Source organism: Athene noctua, chromosome 1 (assembly GCF_965140245.1).
Source record: "Athene noctua chromosome 1, bAthNoc1.hap1.1, whole genome shotgun sequence".
Lineage (NCBI taxonomy): Eukaryota > Metazoa > Chordata > Aves > Strigiformes > Strigidae > Athene > Athene noctua.
Window position 1 is genome coordinate 250,842,128 of NC_134037.1, and position 18,010 is coordinate 250,860,137.

General features: G+C 36.9%; 1 protein-coding gene across 10 annotated transcripts in view; it reads right to left on the reverse strand.

Moving 5' to 3' along the window:
- CNTN5 (contactin 5) overlaps positions 1-18,010 on the reverse strand; it is a 670,135-nt gene that overhangs the window by 44,479 nt on the left and 607,646 nt on the right. For all 10 annotated transcript variants that reach the window (XM_074916722.1, XM_074916731.1, XM_074916703.1 and 7 more), the window contains one exon: positions 9,290-9,410. In XM_074916722.1, the coding sequence (XP_074772823.1) occupies positions 9,290-9,410 (121 nt within the window). The remainder of the gene's footprint in view (positions 1-9,289; positions 9,411-18,010) is intronic.

Consider the following 18,010-nt stretch of genomic DNA (forward strand, 5'->3'; position numbering starts at 1 on the left):
GGAACAAGAACTGAAACTTTACCCTAGGAGGAAAAGCATCAGTAGCTCATGAATTGCATTGTGAATGACATAACTAGCAGGTCCCAAATAGAGTAAGAGACTGAGTGTTAGACATGCCTCTTTATTGGCATGTCCTGCTGACTACCTTTAATACTGTAGGGCATCACTTGCCAGCTCTCCCAATCCTGGTCCGTGCTGCCTTCACTCTCTGCAATCACAGTGTGGGCACCAGCACTCCCAGAATTGCATGGGTCTCTTTTAGGCACTGAGTTTGTGAACATCACCACATCTGATTTGTGTTTTCATACTTCTAACTAGGCATATTTTTTGACTGAATTTATAGATATAAGTTGATATTCATAAAAAAGTTTCTTGGACAGAAAAAAAAGGATCTTTTTTAAACTCTTAAAAAAAGAGAAGCTTTTTAAAGATACGACTTTCTTCCCTTTTCACACCATTGCAGATATTGTAACAAAGATCCTGTTACAAGAACAGATTGCTGGAAATGTTTTGGCCTGGAGCCTGTGGGTGAAAAGGTTGATGGTCCATCTACAGTAATATATTATTTTCCAATATTGTAAATGTTTCAGCTACACTGATATACTGAAAAGGGCCAAAGAATAGATCTGAACTCTAGCACTGATCCTATGAACTATTATGTTGTCAGCCAGTCCCTATCATAATTTCAGCCCCGTGCAATTATGACTTGCCCAGGAAATGCCTTAGCACAATTAATGGATCACTGTGGGCTGTGGCAGGTCCCAACAGGAAGTTTGTTGTAACCATCTTGTTTTGAGTGGGGTGGGGGACTGAGAACATAGCTGTGTGCTGTACCCATAGGCATCAGGGAGCAGTTTACAATTATGGACATACTGCATGAGTCCAATTAATGGGGTCTGTGCTTAGGGCATCTTCCTGGCCTTTGCTACGGCTCAAATGTAATTTCAAGGACCAGCAAGAATCTGCTGACCTTGTTTATGTTCCATTTAATAATGTTGTGTTTGATGGCCTTTAAACCCAAGTGCTTGTCTTTAAGTTTTATTGGCAATATCACAACTGAAGGGAGCAGTGTGGTCAACCTAACCAGCAGTTCCTGCATTATATTTGCTCCAGGTCAGTGGAGTTCAGAGGAAACATTACTTCTCCAAAAATATATCATTAGAGTGGATTTCTTGCTTAGATTGGTAGTTTTGCCAGTCTACAAGATGAATGGCTTTAACCTCTTTTTTATTTTTAGACCACAAAACGTGTAGTCTTAAACCACAGTTTGTAGTCAGAAAGGCTTTCATCCCTTCACATTACAGGATTGCTCTCCGCTCCATTTCAAGATCTTACAGCTTCCAGGTAGCTGTTTGATCTTAAAACTCATTTTACTTACAGTAGGCATGCACAGTGCATTTGGTTAGCTTTCAGTGCACGGTCTTACAATACATGTTATACATCGTAGAAGAAAGCTGGTTTTCATCTTATTTTAAGGAATCTTCCTGCCGTGAATGTTGTACTAATATTTGTATGGTTCAAAGGATTTTAATTAGCTTTGTATATACTAGTAAGTTTCCAAGGGTGTACGACACTGATGCAGAGAATTAAAAAGATTGGACATTATTTTTTTCTTTCTCTAGAAAAGCACAATGTCTATTGACTTCCATAACAACAAAAAACATATTTTGAGCAGTAAGACTGAAAATGACAAACAAATCAAACCATAGTGAACAAACTATTACTATAATAATCACAGAATATCTGGCATCTAAATCCACTAAAATCTTTAAGTATAGACAAATGAGATAGTACTGGAAACAAAGTTAACTGTATTAATGATTAGAAAGCACAGATCTATTTGTAACAAAACTGACACCAATAAATTATTTATCTTTGAGTTTCTCCTAAACCATATTTTATAATATATATGCAATATAAAAAATATTTTTATAGAAATATGTACAATATTAAAAGTAGTAGATATGCTGAAACAATCTTTTACGTGATCTTTGATGAATACAAGGTAACGCACAGAAATAATTTCTCTGTGTTTTATTTATTTGACTTATTTTTGTTACATAAGATGGCACTTTATGTTAGTTAGCACCTCAAACTTAAAAACTGAACAAACTTGACTGGATACTGCATTACTATAGTTCCCTTGCAAAGAGCTAATAGTATTTTTCCTTGCTATGTTCTCCCAGACTTAGTTTCCTTGTAGCATCAATCTTTGCTACAGGTTACAGTTTACACTATTTATGTTGCAGGAAGTTGAACACTAAAAAAGTTATTTTAGGACTAATACTCTTTGCTCCTTTGCAAAACTGGAGATCAGAGCTGCACTGTATCTAAAACAAATAAATGGAGCAATGTGAAAGAAAGTTTGGTGATTTGGAGATGAGCTGGCTGCTCCATAGGCTGTTGTAAGGCAGTGTGTAATGCTGCATCCAGCATCTGTCTGAGCAGGCTGCAATCAATGCTACTTACTCTTTTAGGTATAACGTACTGTAAACCAACTTTACAAGAATAATTTATAAGTAGGACTTATGTGGTGGAATTTGTCTGACAACTTAAAGTTATGGAACCCAGTAATTTATTATGATAAAAACTTTCATTTTTAAAATAAATATTATAATATTGAAGACTTGATATCATTATTTAGGTACTGAAGCTTTCACAGATGTAAAATATCTGTTAACTACACAACCTTGTATTCCTAACTCAGTCATGATGATCCTAAAAAGAAATGTGATGCAAGAAAAGGATAACTGAAAAATAACCTAGATAGGTGTTTGTGGTGTCTCTATCATTGCTAACAATATAGCAGTTCATATAGGAAAAATCTCTCAATTGTAAATGTTTGAAACACTGTCCCCATCCACATCAGATAGCAGTATCATGGTAAATTTTGCAGTGATCCTCTAATCTGCAAGAAACTCCTGCTGCTGCCACACAGGAGTACTACTCACCTCAGTGCAGGTGAAAGGGATCTCTATTCTTAACACACTATAGGGACCTTCAGGCTGATCTTTGTGAAAGCATGTTAGACTCCTGTGTGACATTCCAAACTCCCACTCTTTTTCTTTGCTGAACTGTTCAGATGCTTTTCCAAGCCAACCCTCCAAACTTGCAGAAGAGCAAGGAATATGCACTAACTGGTTTTGGTAGATTTTTTACTCAAGCTTTTCTTTATTGCAGCCCATGACAAAGGAACACTTTGAATGAGTTCATTAGAAACTGTGTGTTTCAAGACCAAAGGGATACTTCTTGCCAAAAGTGAATGTAAGAAGTAGCCTTCTGCTCTTAGCTATGAATTCTGGTGGTGTTCTTCAAAACCTGCCTATTAGTAAAGAGTATGTACTGAGGAATTAAGTAACCACAACATGAAAAACAGTGTTGACCTCTTTTAATATGCTTGATTGGAGCAACATAAAGTAATAAATGTTAGCCCCTTCACTGTGTCAACCTTTTTTTATGACAGAAGTATTTGGTGTTTTAAATTTCTCTACAGTGAAACATGGTGGAAGAACAGGATCAAGAAGGTATCCTTTGTAATGAAAAAATGAATGCACAGATTGCTTCAAATTTCTACAGCATAATGGGGAAATAAGGATATAATAAGCCCTTTTTCGAAGACAGGCTTTAAAAAACAAATTAACTTACGAAGCAGGCATTGTCTTGAGAAAACCCGACACATTGCTGGCTACAAGATCACCTGAGACATCTGTGAGATGCAAGTCTGGCTGGTGCTTGGGTATTTGGTAAACATGCTTGTGACCATATCATTAGTGTCAGAACATGACATGCATATTTACCCTGTATTAGAGCCTTCTGCTGTGGTAATCATTTCTTTGTGAAAAATCAGTACAGAGACACCTCAGCTACTGGTGTGCCAATGATAGATGGAAAACCAGCCAAGCTGAAACATTTTGCTATTCTGCTTCTCTGCTACTTAATATTCACAGAAAGTTGAAGATCTAAGTGGATAAATAAAGGCTGGTGGCCAGAAAAAGCATGTGACATAGGAAAATTATTCTTGGACTGATGTCAAGAATGGGATTGACAATCACAAAAATTATAAATCACTTCTGCTTCTTAAATGGCTGATGACTTCATGTGCTTGGAAAAAACATTTGTTGACTGAGTAGTGAATATCTATATTCTCCTGTAAACATCCTTGTTTGCATGGCAAACAGCTATTCTGAACATATTTGCCTTGGGTGAGCAAACAACAGAAGGTATAAATGAAGTGAAATCAGGCAATGACTTGGGTGTCAGAAATGTAAGTCCATAACTATGATTTTTGTTGTATTAATTCACTAAAGTATTTCTTTGACTATCAGGCATACATAATTTCTGTTATGGGATTCCTCTGAAGTAGCACATTTGTGCAGGCCTTGTGCCAGAATAGTTACCCTCTTATGTGAAAAGCTGTTTTCTCTTCTGGATATCCTTGACCTGTATCAGCCTGCCCTATATGCTGCCTTCTGCTGCTACGGGCTCTACTGACTTTCTTCCAGAAAATCTTGCAGCAGCATTTAATGCTTTACCACTATCTGTCTCATTGCCCTGCTGCAGGGCACATCCCGTGCAGAGGGCACATGCCTGTTATCTAGTTTTTCCCTTTCACAACACACAACTCAGTGTATTGGCTTAAGCTGTTGACAGTGGTTCCCCTGAGGACTGTGCTAATTTTTTGGGCAGTAGTCATCTCAATGAAAGAAGCAAATATTTGGGTTGCTGGAGATACCTTAAATTGTGCTCTATGTCTCATTCGTTTGCCTCTTGACTTCTGTGCTCCTGGCTACTCTGACTCAGACAGAGGGTTGAACATATCTTGATCCCACCTAAATCTACTGCCTGCAGATATAGCATGCTCTTGAGAAGAGACAAGTGTGATTTTGAGGCTGGGTATGAGACAGCTAAGAAGAGTTATTCTACCTCATAGATGAGCATTGCAGTTACTGAGCTAAATTGTAAGTGGTTGGTATCGCCTTTTCTGCCTTATATCAGTCTTGGCCATTGAGCTGAATCCTCTCATCCTCCCCATATTCAGAAAGTAAATGACTTCCACAGAGTCAAGTTGTCTATCTAGAGGGGATGGTGGATCTTAGATGGATGAATAAAAGATCATGTCTTATTGTTTTAGGTACCTAATAATAAGAGCAACTTGTAATGATGAATTGCAGAGAATTTTGTAGAACCATATTTTGGAGAGGAAATGCTTTTGCAAGTTAGTTAGTAGCCTTCCTATAAACCCATGATGTTAGGTATGTCAGGAAAGCAGACCTCTGAAGGTCCCTGTTGACTAGCATAAGACACTGAAATACTCATTCACAAGCCATTCCAAGATTAAAGTGCAAGACACTTAAAATGGAAAGTAATGTACTGCCTGACAGGTCCAGCTGCTAGCAGAACACTTCTTCATAATGAAATCCGTGTTATAGGTAGCAATAGAAAAATGAAACAGAAAAAGAAAAGAAAATAACTCAGGTTGGAAAAACAGCATTTAGGAAGCAAAGAAATTACTAGTAACCACTAAAAAGTTTTTTCTTATTTTAATATACACAATGTAATAATTTCTTTCAAACCACTTAGAAGAGTATTTAGGTTTTGTTTTGAGTAGTAGGTGCTAATGGGACTTGAATCTCAGTTTCGTCTAAACATGATCTAGAATATCTTTTCATATAGTTTTGAAGTGTCCCTGAAAGAGATTCACTAGATAAAAATAATTATAGAAATAGCATTAGACATGTATTTCACCGCAAGTTACATAAAATCAAGAACTGTGAAGTAGTGAATTTGAAAATGTTTTGAACATGGTTTAAAAAACTCTGTAATCCATTGTAGAAAGTTGCAGAATAGAAACTTGCTGCTGTTTTAATTTCTTTTGTTGTACACACACACACACACACACACACACACACACACACACACGTACATGTATAGTAAATTCAGAAACCTTCCTGCACCATTAATTACCTTCTTGTAAATAATTAGACTGAAAATAATTGCCATTTACTTGGCAATATTCATTCTCTCTTCTTCAGATTGTTTTTCACTGGTGACGTTTTTGGAATTTAACTTCTACTGTGTAATGCAGAGCAAAGAAGAACTAGGGCAAAAATAGTGACACGGTTAGTTCCCTGGCATATATTCAAAGGATCTTCCAATAGCGCAAATAGTGAGAATGGTTTCAAAAAAGGAAAATATGGTTTAAGGATACTCCATGCTTTCTGGATGTGTTCCAGATACTGAGACGCGTTCCATGATACTGAGATGCATTCCATGATACTGAGGCACTGCAATTGCTTGAAAATGCAGTGGTGAATGTCTGTCTGTTAAAGATCAACATGTTAGTTATAAGCAATAGAAGTGTGCAAAGAGTTTATTTCTTTCCTCCATCTGAAGAGGCTGCAGCAAGGTATAGTTGTCTCCCAAGCCACTTGTAATAAAGTTCTAGAAAACTGTCCTTTGACTTAAAAATAATGCACCAGTTGAATAGATAATTCAGTACAAATTTAGTCAGTTTGCTAATAGCAATAATTCTGATATCCATTAATATCTGAAGGAGGGAGAGTTAGGTTATTTTAATTTATTCTGTATGTCCAATTTATTTCCTGTAGAAATAAATGTAAGCAGAAAAATTTTTTGACTATAAACTACAATTATATATTAAAAATACCAGATGAACCTTACAATATAAGTAATGATTGAAATGCTGTTGTATGCTGGTATGATATTATCAGCATTCAAGACTGGCATTTTCTGCATAGGCAAAAGGAGAGAGAGTCAGGTCAGAACAAGGATGTGCTGGAACTTTGCTTGTATCAGTACTCCTAAGAGTTCATAACAAAGCTTCTGCTATCTCATTTGGCCATAGGCTGTAACTTTTAAAACACAAAAATGTTTTGTAATATGCATAAAATGAAATTATTTTACCTAAAAACTATACTGGAAATAAAGAATAATATAGCTTTGGATTTCAGAATTTACTGCATAGTAGCAATGGGTTTTCTTCATAGATGGTGACTTCCTCTGTCAGGTGAAATTATTCAGAGTTTACTAAAATATTTATTGAAACGTCTTTTGCTGGTGGTCTCTTCTCCTAAACAATGTCCAGTATCTCCAAAAGTTAAACCTAAAGTTTGAAAGGTGCTGCAATTTGGGATCATCAGACAGTGTCAAATCGCAGACCCATGAGTGCACTCTATAAACAGAGATAAGGGGAGAAAAAAGAGTTAGAGATACTCAAATGAAAGTGAAGTGCCTGTAACAGCATAAGGAGAGAGAGATTCGATTCTCCTAAATATTTTGGATTTTTGAAATGCTGAAATCTATAAAGAGTAATCATTACCAACTTTGAACTGAATATGCTTTAAACATTTTCTGCATACAAAACAAAGCCATCCTACATTTTGTTGTGAAGGCAGTACTGACACTGTAGGATCTTATTGCCCGTATTTGTATAAGTTTTACAGATATCTTAAGGAAATTAACTACTTCATCAAACCAACCATATCCTATAATTTAATGAAAACTGAATTTTACATCAGAACAAAAGCAGTCACACAGTATAAAGCATTTTGTGAAAGCTATGCAAACATTTCTTACTGTATCCTATAATTATCCAATCATACAAACAAGAAAAGGAAAACATTGTAAGCACATTATATTTGAATTTAAATTCCATTATAAAGCAGTCATAGTTTTCATTTCATCAAGGTGGCATAGTAATGAGATGCTCACATACATACATTCTAATACTGCTTACAACACCCTTTTTTTATTGTTTCAAACCTCTTCCTTAGAGAAACATTTATTTTCAACATCAATTTCAATAAAAACATTTACATAACTGGAATTCTTAAAAAAATTTTGTACCCAGTCTGCACTGTCCTAGATAATAGTAAACTAAGAGATTTTTGTCACTAATAAGTTCAATGACATTAAAGTCGAGATTGCCTTGCCTATCCATAGACCCTCCAGCTCCTTTCTGAGAGAGGTAAGGTCACACAAACACATGCGGTCTTTGCATAACCCACAAGGATGAATCAGATTTCATAAGGCAGCTAAAGTGGCATTATATGTCTGTGTTGAGGCAACTGAATACCACCATCCCAATAGAGCCATAGCTCACAGAAATCTGATGGTCCTCAAAGTGACTTTATGGAAATATTTAACAGTTATTTTCATCAAAATGTGAAGAGCCCTGCAGTCAGTGAGACACATACTTTATCATTCAAAGCATATATTTGTCCTAAAAGTGATGGATATGAGCATATCAAATCTAAAGATGTGGTGGAATGTGGTAGAATAGGTATTTTTGAATTATTGTAATCTCTAAATAGTTTTGATTTTTTTTCCTTTGGAGTTTTTCAAGTGTTAATAAAATATCTACCTTGATTTATTCTTTCGAAAAGCATATAAGCCATAGTAAGGCTATCCAGCTGTGAGACCTAGCAGAGATCCATCAATCCTGACATTGCAGGACCCACCAGTTGTAATGCCAGTAAGTGGACTGTAAGTCTCAAGTCACAGCAGGCAGTGAACACACACGTGTGTGCACACACACACAGGTAGTGTAGAATGCAGAAATACTCTGCTGAACGGAATACACATGTGGTGCCAATCCCCTGCTTTATTGTAACCTAGTGTCCTAGATATGATCTGGGATCCTGCAGGTCAATGACTCTGTTCCTGTGCATAATCAGGAAGGTTGAATGACAGGTAAAGCCACGCAACAGATTACAGGACTGGGTCTAAAGATACCGTCAAAATTTGTTAGTGACAATTCCATGTGTGAAAAAACCCAAATCCCTGTCATATTAGGAGGCTTCTGTTTCATTGTTCATATCTACCATTTTACAAAACTATGCCTGGTCCCTCCTCTTAGGGGGTGAATGAATATTGCTAAACTGTTAAACCTAAAAGGATGGCTTGGCTATAAGATGAAATGTAAAGCATCACATAAAAAAGCACAAAAATCATCATACCTACCTTGCACAGGCCTGTGACTGCTAATTGTCTAAATTTTTACTAATCTAGTATACCTTTTGCACTATTATCTCTCTTAAGACTGCATGTCCATTAGCCAACTGTCTTTTGTTTCTCATTGCCATTTCTGCAGGTCAGTTTCTGGTGAAACTGTTTTCAAAGACAGTAGGTTAATCACAAACATTTTCAACAGGATAAAATCTGAAGAATAATGCATAGCACACATATCCCTGCATCCCACATCTTTAAATTCCCTGGTACAATAGTTTCTGGTGACTGTGTTTTCAGGTGGCACTGTGAGCATACTCACCCCTAACAAGCAGCTCCGTCTCATCTGACACGGTGTCCGCCGCAGTCTGGACCCTGCAGCCGTATCTCCCAGCATGCATCAGGAGGATGTTCCTGATCATTAAATCTGCAGAGGATGCTTGCTGAAACAGGGATGAAGTGCCAGTTTAAAATTTAGTAAATCTGTGTTCAAGGTATTTCATGATGGTGTTTTGTACAGTGTGAGAAATTAATGATTGTAGCTTTCATCTTACAAGATTTATGTGCCCTAATACCCTCTTTCAAGGATTGTCAGAACATTGCATTTATACAATTATTAATAGGGATTAAAGAAGAGGATTTAAGGTTTTTAATAACTTTAACTTTGCTTAAAGCACACTGTGCATATTTTCATGCTCAAAGAAAATTATTCCAAACTAGCACAAAGAAATTAATTAAGGAGATCAACAGAAATATTTTGGATATAATCCTTGGTATTAAAAAACTCCTCTTAGAAATTAAGGGCTCTTTCTTCCTCTTCCTCTTCCCTAAAATGCAGTAACATTTGGAGGATGTCTCGCGAATGTAATGAAATTAAGATAACTTGAAATATAATGTTGACTCATTTTTATTAACATAGAGGAAAGTAACACTAAATATGATTGAGGAAATATGAACAGATTCTCATTTTTTCTGTTGAGATGTGTATATATTTAAATGTAAAACATGCAATCCCTGAATGAGTGTACCCAGAGAACCAGTTCAAATTTTTATTTTTTAGTATTCTAGCCAACAGTAGTTACAATGTTCCAAAATTATGAACAGAAAAGAGATATTTGGAAAGCAGAACAGCCTTCTTGAGGATAAATGGCTTTTGCTAAGAAACTTTGTATTATTTAATAAATTCAAGTAATAATATTAGATTTTACATGTACAATATCATTGTTATATCCAAACTTACTGGAGTCAATAGATGTGGCTCCATCAGATTTAGTGAGCCCAAGCCTATAGATATTGTTGACTTAATAGTCACTACTCAGAGAAAGAACAGGTAAGTGTGAACAAAAGTCACCCTGACCACATGGTGTAGCAATTGCAGTTTTTCTCAATGTTATGTCCTAAAATACTTTCAACTTTTTGATTTAATGTAAGCACCAACATTTTTAGTAAATTACTGTAAGTATTTTTGTTCCTTTCAGAGCACTTTTGACAAATGGAAATAATTTTAATGTGTTAACCAAGGATAGTCAAAATGTCCTGCAAATATCTCTAAATTTCCTCATCACTATTACTTTATATGATATGTGAACCTAACAAGTTAAATTTTCTCAAAGTTAAGGAAGGGTTTGTATAACATTACAGATTACACAAATTAATATTTTATTAATAGATTATTAATATACTTATGCAATTATATAATATACAAATATGACACTTGTAATGTATAATTATGCATGTTTTTATTAATTATACAAATAACATACTTTATAATTTATAATAATGGACTTATTATATTGCTGTATTAGATAAACCCCTATTAAATTATTCCACTATTTGCTATACTATCTAGAGTTTATATACTATATATATACCATATATAAAAGAATTACATCACATATAGTACATTTTATGCAATAATATAATGTAATATGGTATATATAATATTGTATATTTATTATATTGTTATATTTGCAATATATTGTATATTATGCATTTCATTAATAATTGATTACTATATAGCGAATATAATATGTATTACGGTATATTATATATTACACATGTGTATACATGCATCTTCTTGATGTTTCACTCTAAGAAACATTTATTGAGTATAGGCATTTTCCTCCTCAGATTTTATTTACTTTGCTAATCAGGCAAAGACTCTCAGTCTTTCCTTGAATGACACTTTCCTCGCGTCATAATATTCCTGTGCGCTGGTTCTAATTTGAGTAATTTTGATTCTGAATGAGTGGAATTGTATTCTGCATCCAAATAAAAGTCTTGCTAGGGGTGTACATGTTGGTGCTTCTCTAGCTGTGCTGGAAGTATGTCACTGGCTTCACCTAGGTTCATATTTGCCTGTTTTTTTGTCACATATTCATTCTGTGCTCAGGTAAGTACACTCAGATAATTTATCCTTCTCAATCATTTGCAAGTTATGAGCTTCCACCCATAACCAGTCATCCATATGTGCATGACCTTGTGCTTTGAAGAATTACATTTCTTGTCTGTTCCCATGTGTTATTTTCATCATCTGCTGTATTGGTAATATGTCCAATTTTGTACCATACAATTGTTATTTGCATGCCAAGGTCATTAAAGACAAGATGAAATAGGATTGGTTCCAAGATCCAATCTCCTAAATTTATTTTTCTTTCTAGTCAGAACAACTCCTTTTCAACACATCTTGGCACACATTCTTCAGCCAACCTTCTCTTCATTTGCATTTTTTAAACAGAACTTGTTGTAATATTCCGTGTAGCACCAAGGCAAAATCTTTATCGAAGCTTATTCAAATGCAAAGAAGGAAAAGAGAGGTGAGGCATCAAAGTTGCCACTGAGACCAAAGTGAATGTGGGCATGATCTATAGTTTAATAACCCTGTAGGTCTAAGAGTAAGAATGAAATGTCAGTGTTTTGCCTTCTGAAGTGTCCTCGTTAATGACGTTGCTGGAGGGAAGATACTCCGACCAGTCAAACCATAATGCAAGTGTTATATTCTTGCCCTGGCATATCAGAAAAATCCCAGCAGTGCAAAAGAATATCTGGGTACTCTGCAGCTCTAAATGCAAAAGATAAACACAGGCTCCTACCAAGGGTCAACTTCAGGATACAATTTTTTTAAGTTTTCTAGCACAGCAACATTTACTAGCCACTAAAACATGGGCTGCTCAACACGATTAGTGATTCTGGTACGGAGCCTTAGCTATTAGAAGGATAAGACCAGAATCAGTCCATATTTGTCCTCTCTTGAGGGTAATTTACTTTTAATATGTATTTTGTTGTTAAGTGGGAGGAAAAGCATAATGGATAGCAATTCTCTGGTTTCATTGCTCAGGAGCTATTAAAAATCTTGGCTGTCACTCTAACTTCCAGAGAGTTCATGACTCTGTGAATCCTAATATTCTTATCAGGAGAAATATTTCATCTGCACACCTGTGTAACCAGGCAGACAAGTAACAATTAAAAGAATCACTGCTGTAAGTGAAGAGCAGTGAAGTACAGTAGATCCCCATGAAGCACATTTATTACAGCATAACAGGATTTGCAGCCAGCATTGCTTGGAATGTGTGAGTGGAAAGAAATTAAGCTCACTGTGTTTAATACAGATGGATATATGCTCAGACATTAGATTCTTGATCGTGGGATATTGAGACATTTTAACTTCCATTTAGAGAAGTAGGAGCTATGTTTGACCATGCCCTCCAAAAATACCATATTATTTGCTGTTTAGTAGTATTTATAAAGTGGTCTTTTTGAATTTTACAGACTCTTCCAAGTCTTGGAAGACAGATTATTTTTGTTGATCAGTTTATCCTGCAATAAGAGGTTTAAGGCCATAACAGGGCTTGGGGGGTGGTGGGAAATTAAGTGCTAGCCTCCCAAATCTTAACAAGATCTCTGCACTATGTCATTGCAGCTGCTCCTTAAATTTGAGAGATTACAATCCAGTTTACAAAATTTGCTAAGTAGGAATGCAGTAGAGACTCCATTAAGTACCTAAGGACAGAAACTTCTGATTTTAGTCTTCTCTCAGTGGAAAAAGACATAATGCTTCAGCAAAAGCAGAGCCATATCCTCTCCTTTGGGGAAGACAAAAACTGGATGACGTGGATGCAAACAGTGTAGAAATGCATTCAGACTAACATGAGTTAGAACAGCCTGGTGTATCAGCAACCATGTGGTCCCAATATTATTTAAAGCTGAAATTAGTGGTATTTAAATTTCTTTGCCTACATATAAATATTGACTTTGTTGTGTATAATTTTATGAGCTGCTTTTTATTCCACTAATGTTATGCTCTTCTATGGCAGGGCATATTTTGCAACAAGCGCACTATTTCAAAGTAGCATTTCATTAGAAAAATCTATATTCCTTGATGTTCTGACTATCATATATTACGCATTTAGCAGAGTATTGCAAATATTTATATTTGTTCAGTATAAACTTCTACTGTGTGGAATTTATCTTGTATTTTACCGAAGCTAAGGCTTAACCCCCCACACCCCACCACAGCCACAAAACTAAACAGATGATAGGTTTAACAGCCAAGTTCTAATGATTTTAAGGAAAGCTAAATGTAACCTTCAAGGCCAGCATAAGCTATGGACCTGCTGTAACACTGAACACATTCCCGGTCTTCATTAAGCAGCAAATAAATAATAATACAGCTATCAGTGCTATCTGTCATAACTAATGGTTCTCTCTAGGACAATAAATCATTGTATAATTCATATTATGCTCCCAAGTATTCCATTCATCAGGTTCTGGGCAGCTCCAGTGCTGAGTACTGTGTCAATCTATTTGTCTTTCTGCTCCAGCATGGCATGCTATCTGAGGTCATGGTGTATCTAATTAGCTTTACCTGTAAGGTGTTGCTTGAAGTAATTTTTCACAAGAATCTGTGCCACCTATACATAGCATTTGCTTTTAATTTGGAGATACTTCCTCAAACTCAAAAAGGCTCCAAGGAACATGTAATATGCATTCTTTGCTCAATGAAAATCACCTTGCTAGATTTGGTTTTTCCACCCATTGCCCTAATGCTGAGGATTTGCAAAGGGAAAAGAAAGATGATAACCTGCAGAGAACTTACTGTTGGTGAATTAATACTTCTTCAGCCATCCCACATCCTCATAGAGAGGAAGTTGTATGTGAATTTTTTCCTTTCCATTTCATAAATCCTAAGAGATTGTGGGTTGCTTTGCAGTAAAGTAACTTTTACACATGGTTCTTCCAGTGAAGAGAATGACACTTATACATCCTGTGAGAGCAAGTCATTCTCTTGAGCAAGTTCCTAGGAAACCTACCTGTTAATCTGTCCATTCATTTGCTCAGTTTTTATCGCTAAACCAAGGTGGTTCATTCAGTATTAAAACTTTTCTTTTGAAGGCTTTGTACTAGAACTATCTATAGAACGATCTATAAACTAACTAAATTTGAAATAGAGCTCACAGTTACATTCTAGAGCACTTTTAAAAACATTTAGTAAGTCTCTTGTTTACTTGTCCCTAATTCTTCCATGGAAGAATTAAGGGTTGGTTTGATTATTACACAGTTTATTACGTATGTTCAAACTACAGAATCATACGTGGAAACCTAGGAACCTTAAATCACTCTCTTGTCATTATATCAATTCTCCCTTCCAGTCAATGTTTCTAATGCTGCTCATTTTCTACACTGATTGTCATACTTCCACATTCCAGCTGCAGTTTTGTGAATGTACTGCTGATTTATCTTGGAAAGAGGGACAAAAAAGGCAAGAAAGTTCAAAATATTGTGTAGTCAATAGAGATAATGTGGTGACTTGCAACTCTCAGCTTCTGCTCTGCAAAGGCCTGCAGTCTAGAAAGGCTGCCTATTATTGTACTGAGGATTCAAGTTGGGAACTTAATCTGAACAACATGCAGTGAAAATTGCCTCTCTGCTTGGGAAGAATATATCTAAAAAGGGTACTGAGACTACTGTAAATGATCATGATTAGACAAAAGCTTAAATCAATGCGAAAAAAAGAGCAGGCAAACACTGACTGCCATTGCAGGAAAACTTTTATGATGAGAACCTAAGGGGTGTTTGAGTCATTTCTTTAGTATGACTACAGGGGTTTACTGAGGCTTGCTGGCTGTCATCTAAATCTCTTGACAGTGAGAACTGAAGATGCTTTCCTACAAAGTGGTTTCTATATGGAAGAGAATTCTTGGGAGGTACAATAAGCTTGAAAAGTACCTGAACATTTTGTAAGGTCATATTCTGTATAAACTGAGAACAGTAAAACAAAGCTCTATAATCAAATTAGACTGAGATTTGATCCCAAGCAAGAATGACCTGGATTGTTAATGCTATCTTGTTTGGCTTAAGAATATTTAAAATATGTGGGTGTTTTTACAAATAACACACAAGTTAGGTGAATTCCTGACTCATTCATTATTTGATTTAGCAAAATACCCTTTATTATTGAAATTCAGTCAGATTAAACTGAAAAAGTTGATTCACAGTTAAATCTTGATTGTTTGACTTATTTGATTAGCAATGGAGTTTATTTTTGGTGAATTTAACCGAAGCAAATTAATGACTTTACAGAATAATCTCATGACAATGTTAGCTTTGTATTGTCAACAATAAGTAAAAAAACAGTACACTAAACTTCTTTTAAATTATGCTGACAATTTATATCTGCATTATTATGGATTCTGGCTTCAATCCAACTTCTGTTCATAATACATTTAGGACAAGTTAAATGCCATTCCATGCAAATTCTCAGGTTTGAACACATCAAACACTTGCCTGTTTACTGCTTATGATTTTTACCAATTGCAAATATTTAATCTGTTAAAGATCAGATTTCTCTCTTGATATAGTAATAATAGAAAATTATATTCTGGCTTCTGTTTTTTAATAATATAAGCACATTTGGAACAAAGCAGATTAAATTATTGTTACTGGTTTTGTTATGATTAATGGTATGTGGTAGTATAATAATCATAGAATCATAGAATGGTTTGCGCTGGAAGGGGCCTTAAAGTTCGTATAATTCCACCCTCTCTGCCATGGGCAGGGACACCTTCCACTAGCCCAGGTTGCTCAAAGCCCCGTCCAGCCTGGCCTTGAACACTGCCAGGGAGGGGGCAGCCACAGCTTCTCTGGGTAACCTGTGCCAGTGTCTCACCACTCTCACAGTGACAAATTTCTTCCTTATAGGTAATCTAAATCCACCCTCTTTCAGTTTAAAGCTATTACCCCTTGTCCTATCTCTACATACTCTTGTAAAAAGTCCCTCTAGAGCTTTCTTGTAGCCCTCCTTTAGGTACTGCTATAAGTACCTATAAACTGATATAAGGTCTCCCTGGAGCCTTATATTCTTTAGCATGAACAACCCCAACTCTCTCAGCCTGTCCTCATAATGGGGCTGCTCCAGCCCTCTGATCATCTTCATGGCCTTCCTCTGGACCTGCTTGAGCAGGTCTATGTCCTGCTTTTATGGGGGACTCAGAGTTGAATGCAGTACTGAAGGTTAGGTCTCATGAGAATGGAGTAGAGGGGGAGAACGATCTCCCTCGACCTGCTGGTCATGCTTCTCTTGATGCAATCGAGGATACAGTTGGCTTTCTGGGCTGCAAGTGCACACTGCTGGGTCATGTTGAGCTTCTCGTCAACCAACACCCTTAAATCCTTCTCCTCAGAGCTGCTCTCAATCCACTCATTGCCCAGCCTGTATTTGTGCTTGAGATTGCCTCAACCCACATTCAGGACCTTGCACTTGGCCTTGTTGAACTTCATATGGTTTCATGGGCCCACCTCTCAAGGTCCCTCTGGATGGCATTTCTTGCCTCCAACATTGTTGACCGCACCACACAGCTTGGTGTCGTCAGCAAACTTGCTGAGAGTGCACTCAATCCCACTGTCCATGTTGCCAAAAAAGATGTTCTTGGCTGGTCCCAATACTGACCCCTGAGGAACACCACTCATCACCGCTCTCCACTTGAACATAGAGCCATTGATCAGAACTCTCTGAGTGTGGCCATCCAGCCAATTCTTTATCCAACGAGTGGTACATCAGTCAGATCCATGTCTCTCCGATTTAGATACGAGTATATCATGTGGGACAGTGTCAAATGCTTTGTACAAAGTCTATGTAGACGACATCAGTTTCTCTTTCCTTCACCAACACTGTAACCCTGCCGTAGGTCACCAAATTTGTTAGGCACAATTTGCCCTTAGTGAAGCCATGTTGGCTGTCACCAATCACCTCCTTATTTTCCACATGCCCTCGCATAGTTTTCAGGAGGATCCGCTCTGTGATCTTGCCAGGCACAGATCTGAGACTGACTGGCCTGTAGTTCCCCAGATCTTCCTTTTTTCCCTTTGTAAAAATGGAGGTTATGTTTCCCCTTTTCCAGTCAGTGGGAACTTCACCAGACTGCCATGACTTCTCAAATATGATGCAAATGTGCTTATTCACTTCATCTGCCAACTCCCTTAGGACCCATGGATACATCTCACCAGGTCCCATGGACTTGTGTACCTCCAGGTTCCTTAGATGGTTTCAAACCTGATCTTCTACAGTGGGTGGTTCTTCACACTCCCAGTCCCTGCCTTTTCCCTCTGTATGTTGGGTGGTGAGGCTGGAGAACTTGCTGGTGAAGGCTGAGGCAAAAGATCTTCGAATACCTCAGCCTTCTCCATATCCTGGTTTAACAGGTCTCCCATTTCCTTCTGGAGAGGGTTCACATTTTCCCCAGTCTTCCTTTTATCACCGACATACAATCTTTTCTTCTTGCCCTTGACATCCCTGGCCAGATTTAATTCTACCAGGGATTTGGCTTTCCTAATCTGCACAGACAGCTTCTTTGTATCCCTCCCAGGCTACCTGTCCTTGCTTCCACCCTCTGTAGGCTTCCTTTTTGTGTTTGTCCAGGAGCTCCTTGTTTATCCATGCAGGCCTCCTCATGCTTTTGCCTGACTTCCTCGTTGTTGGAATGCAATGCTCCTGAGCTTGCAGGAGGTGATCCTTAAATATTAACCAGCTTTCTTGGGCCCCCTCTTC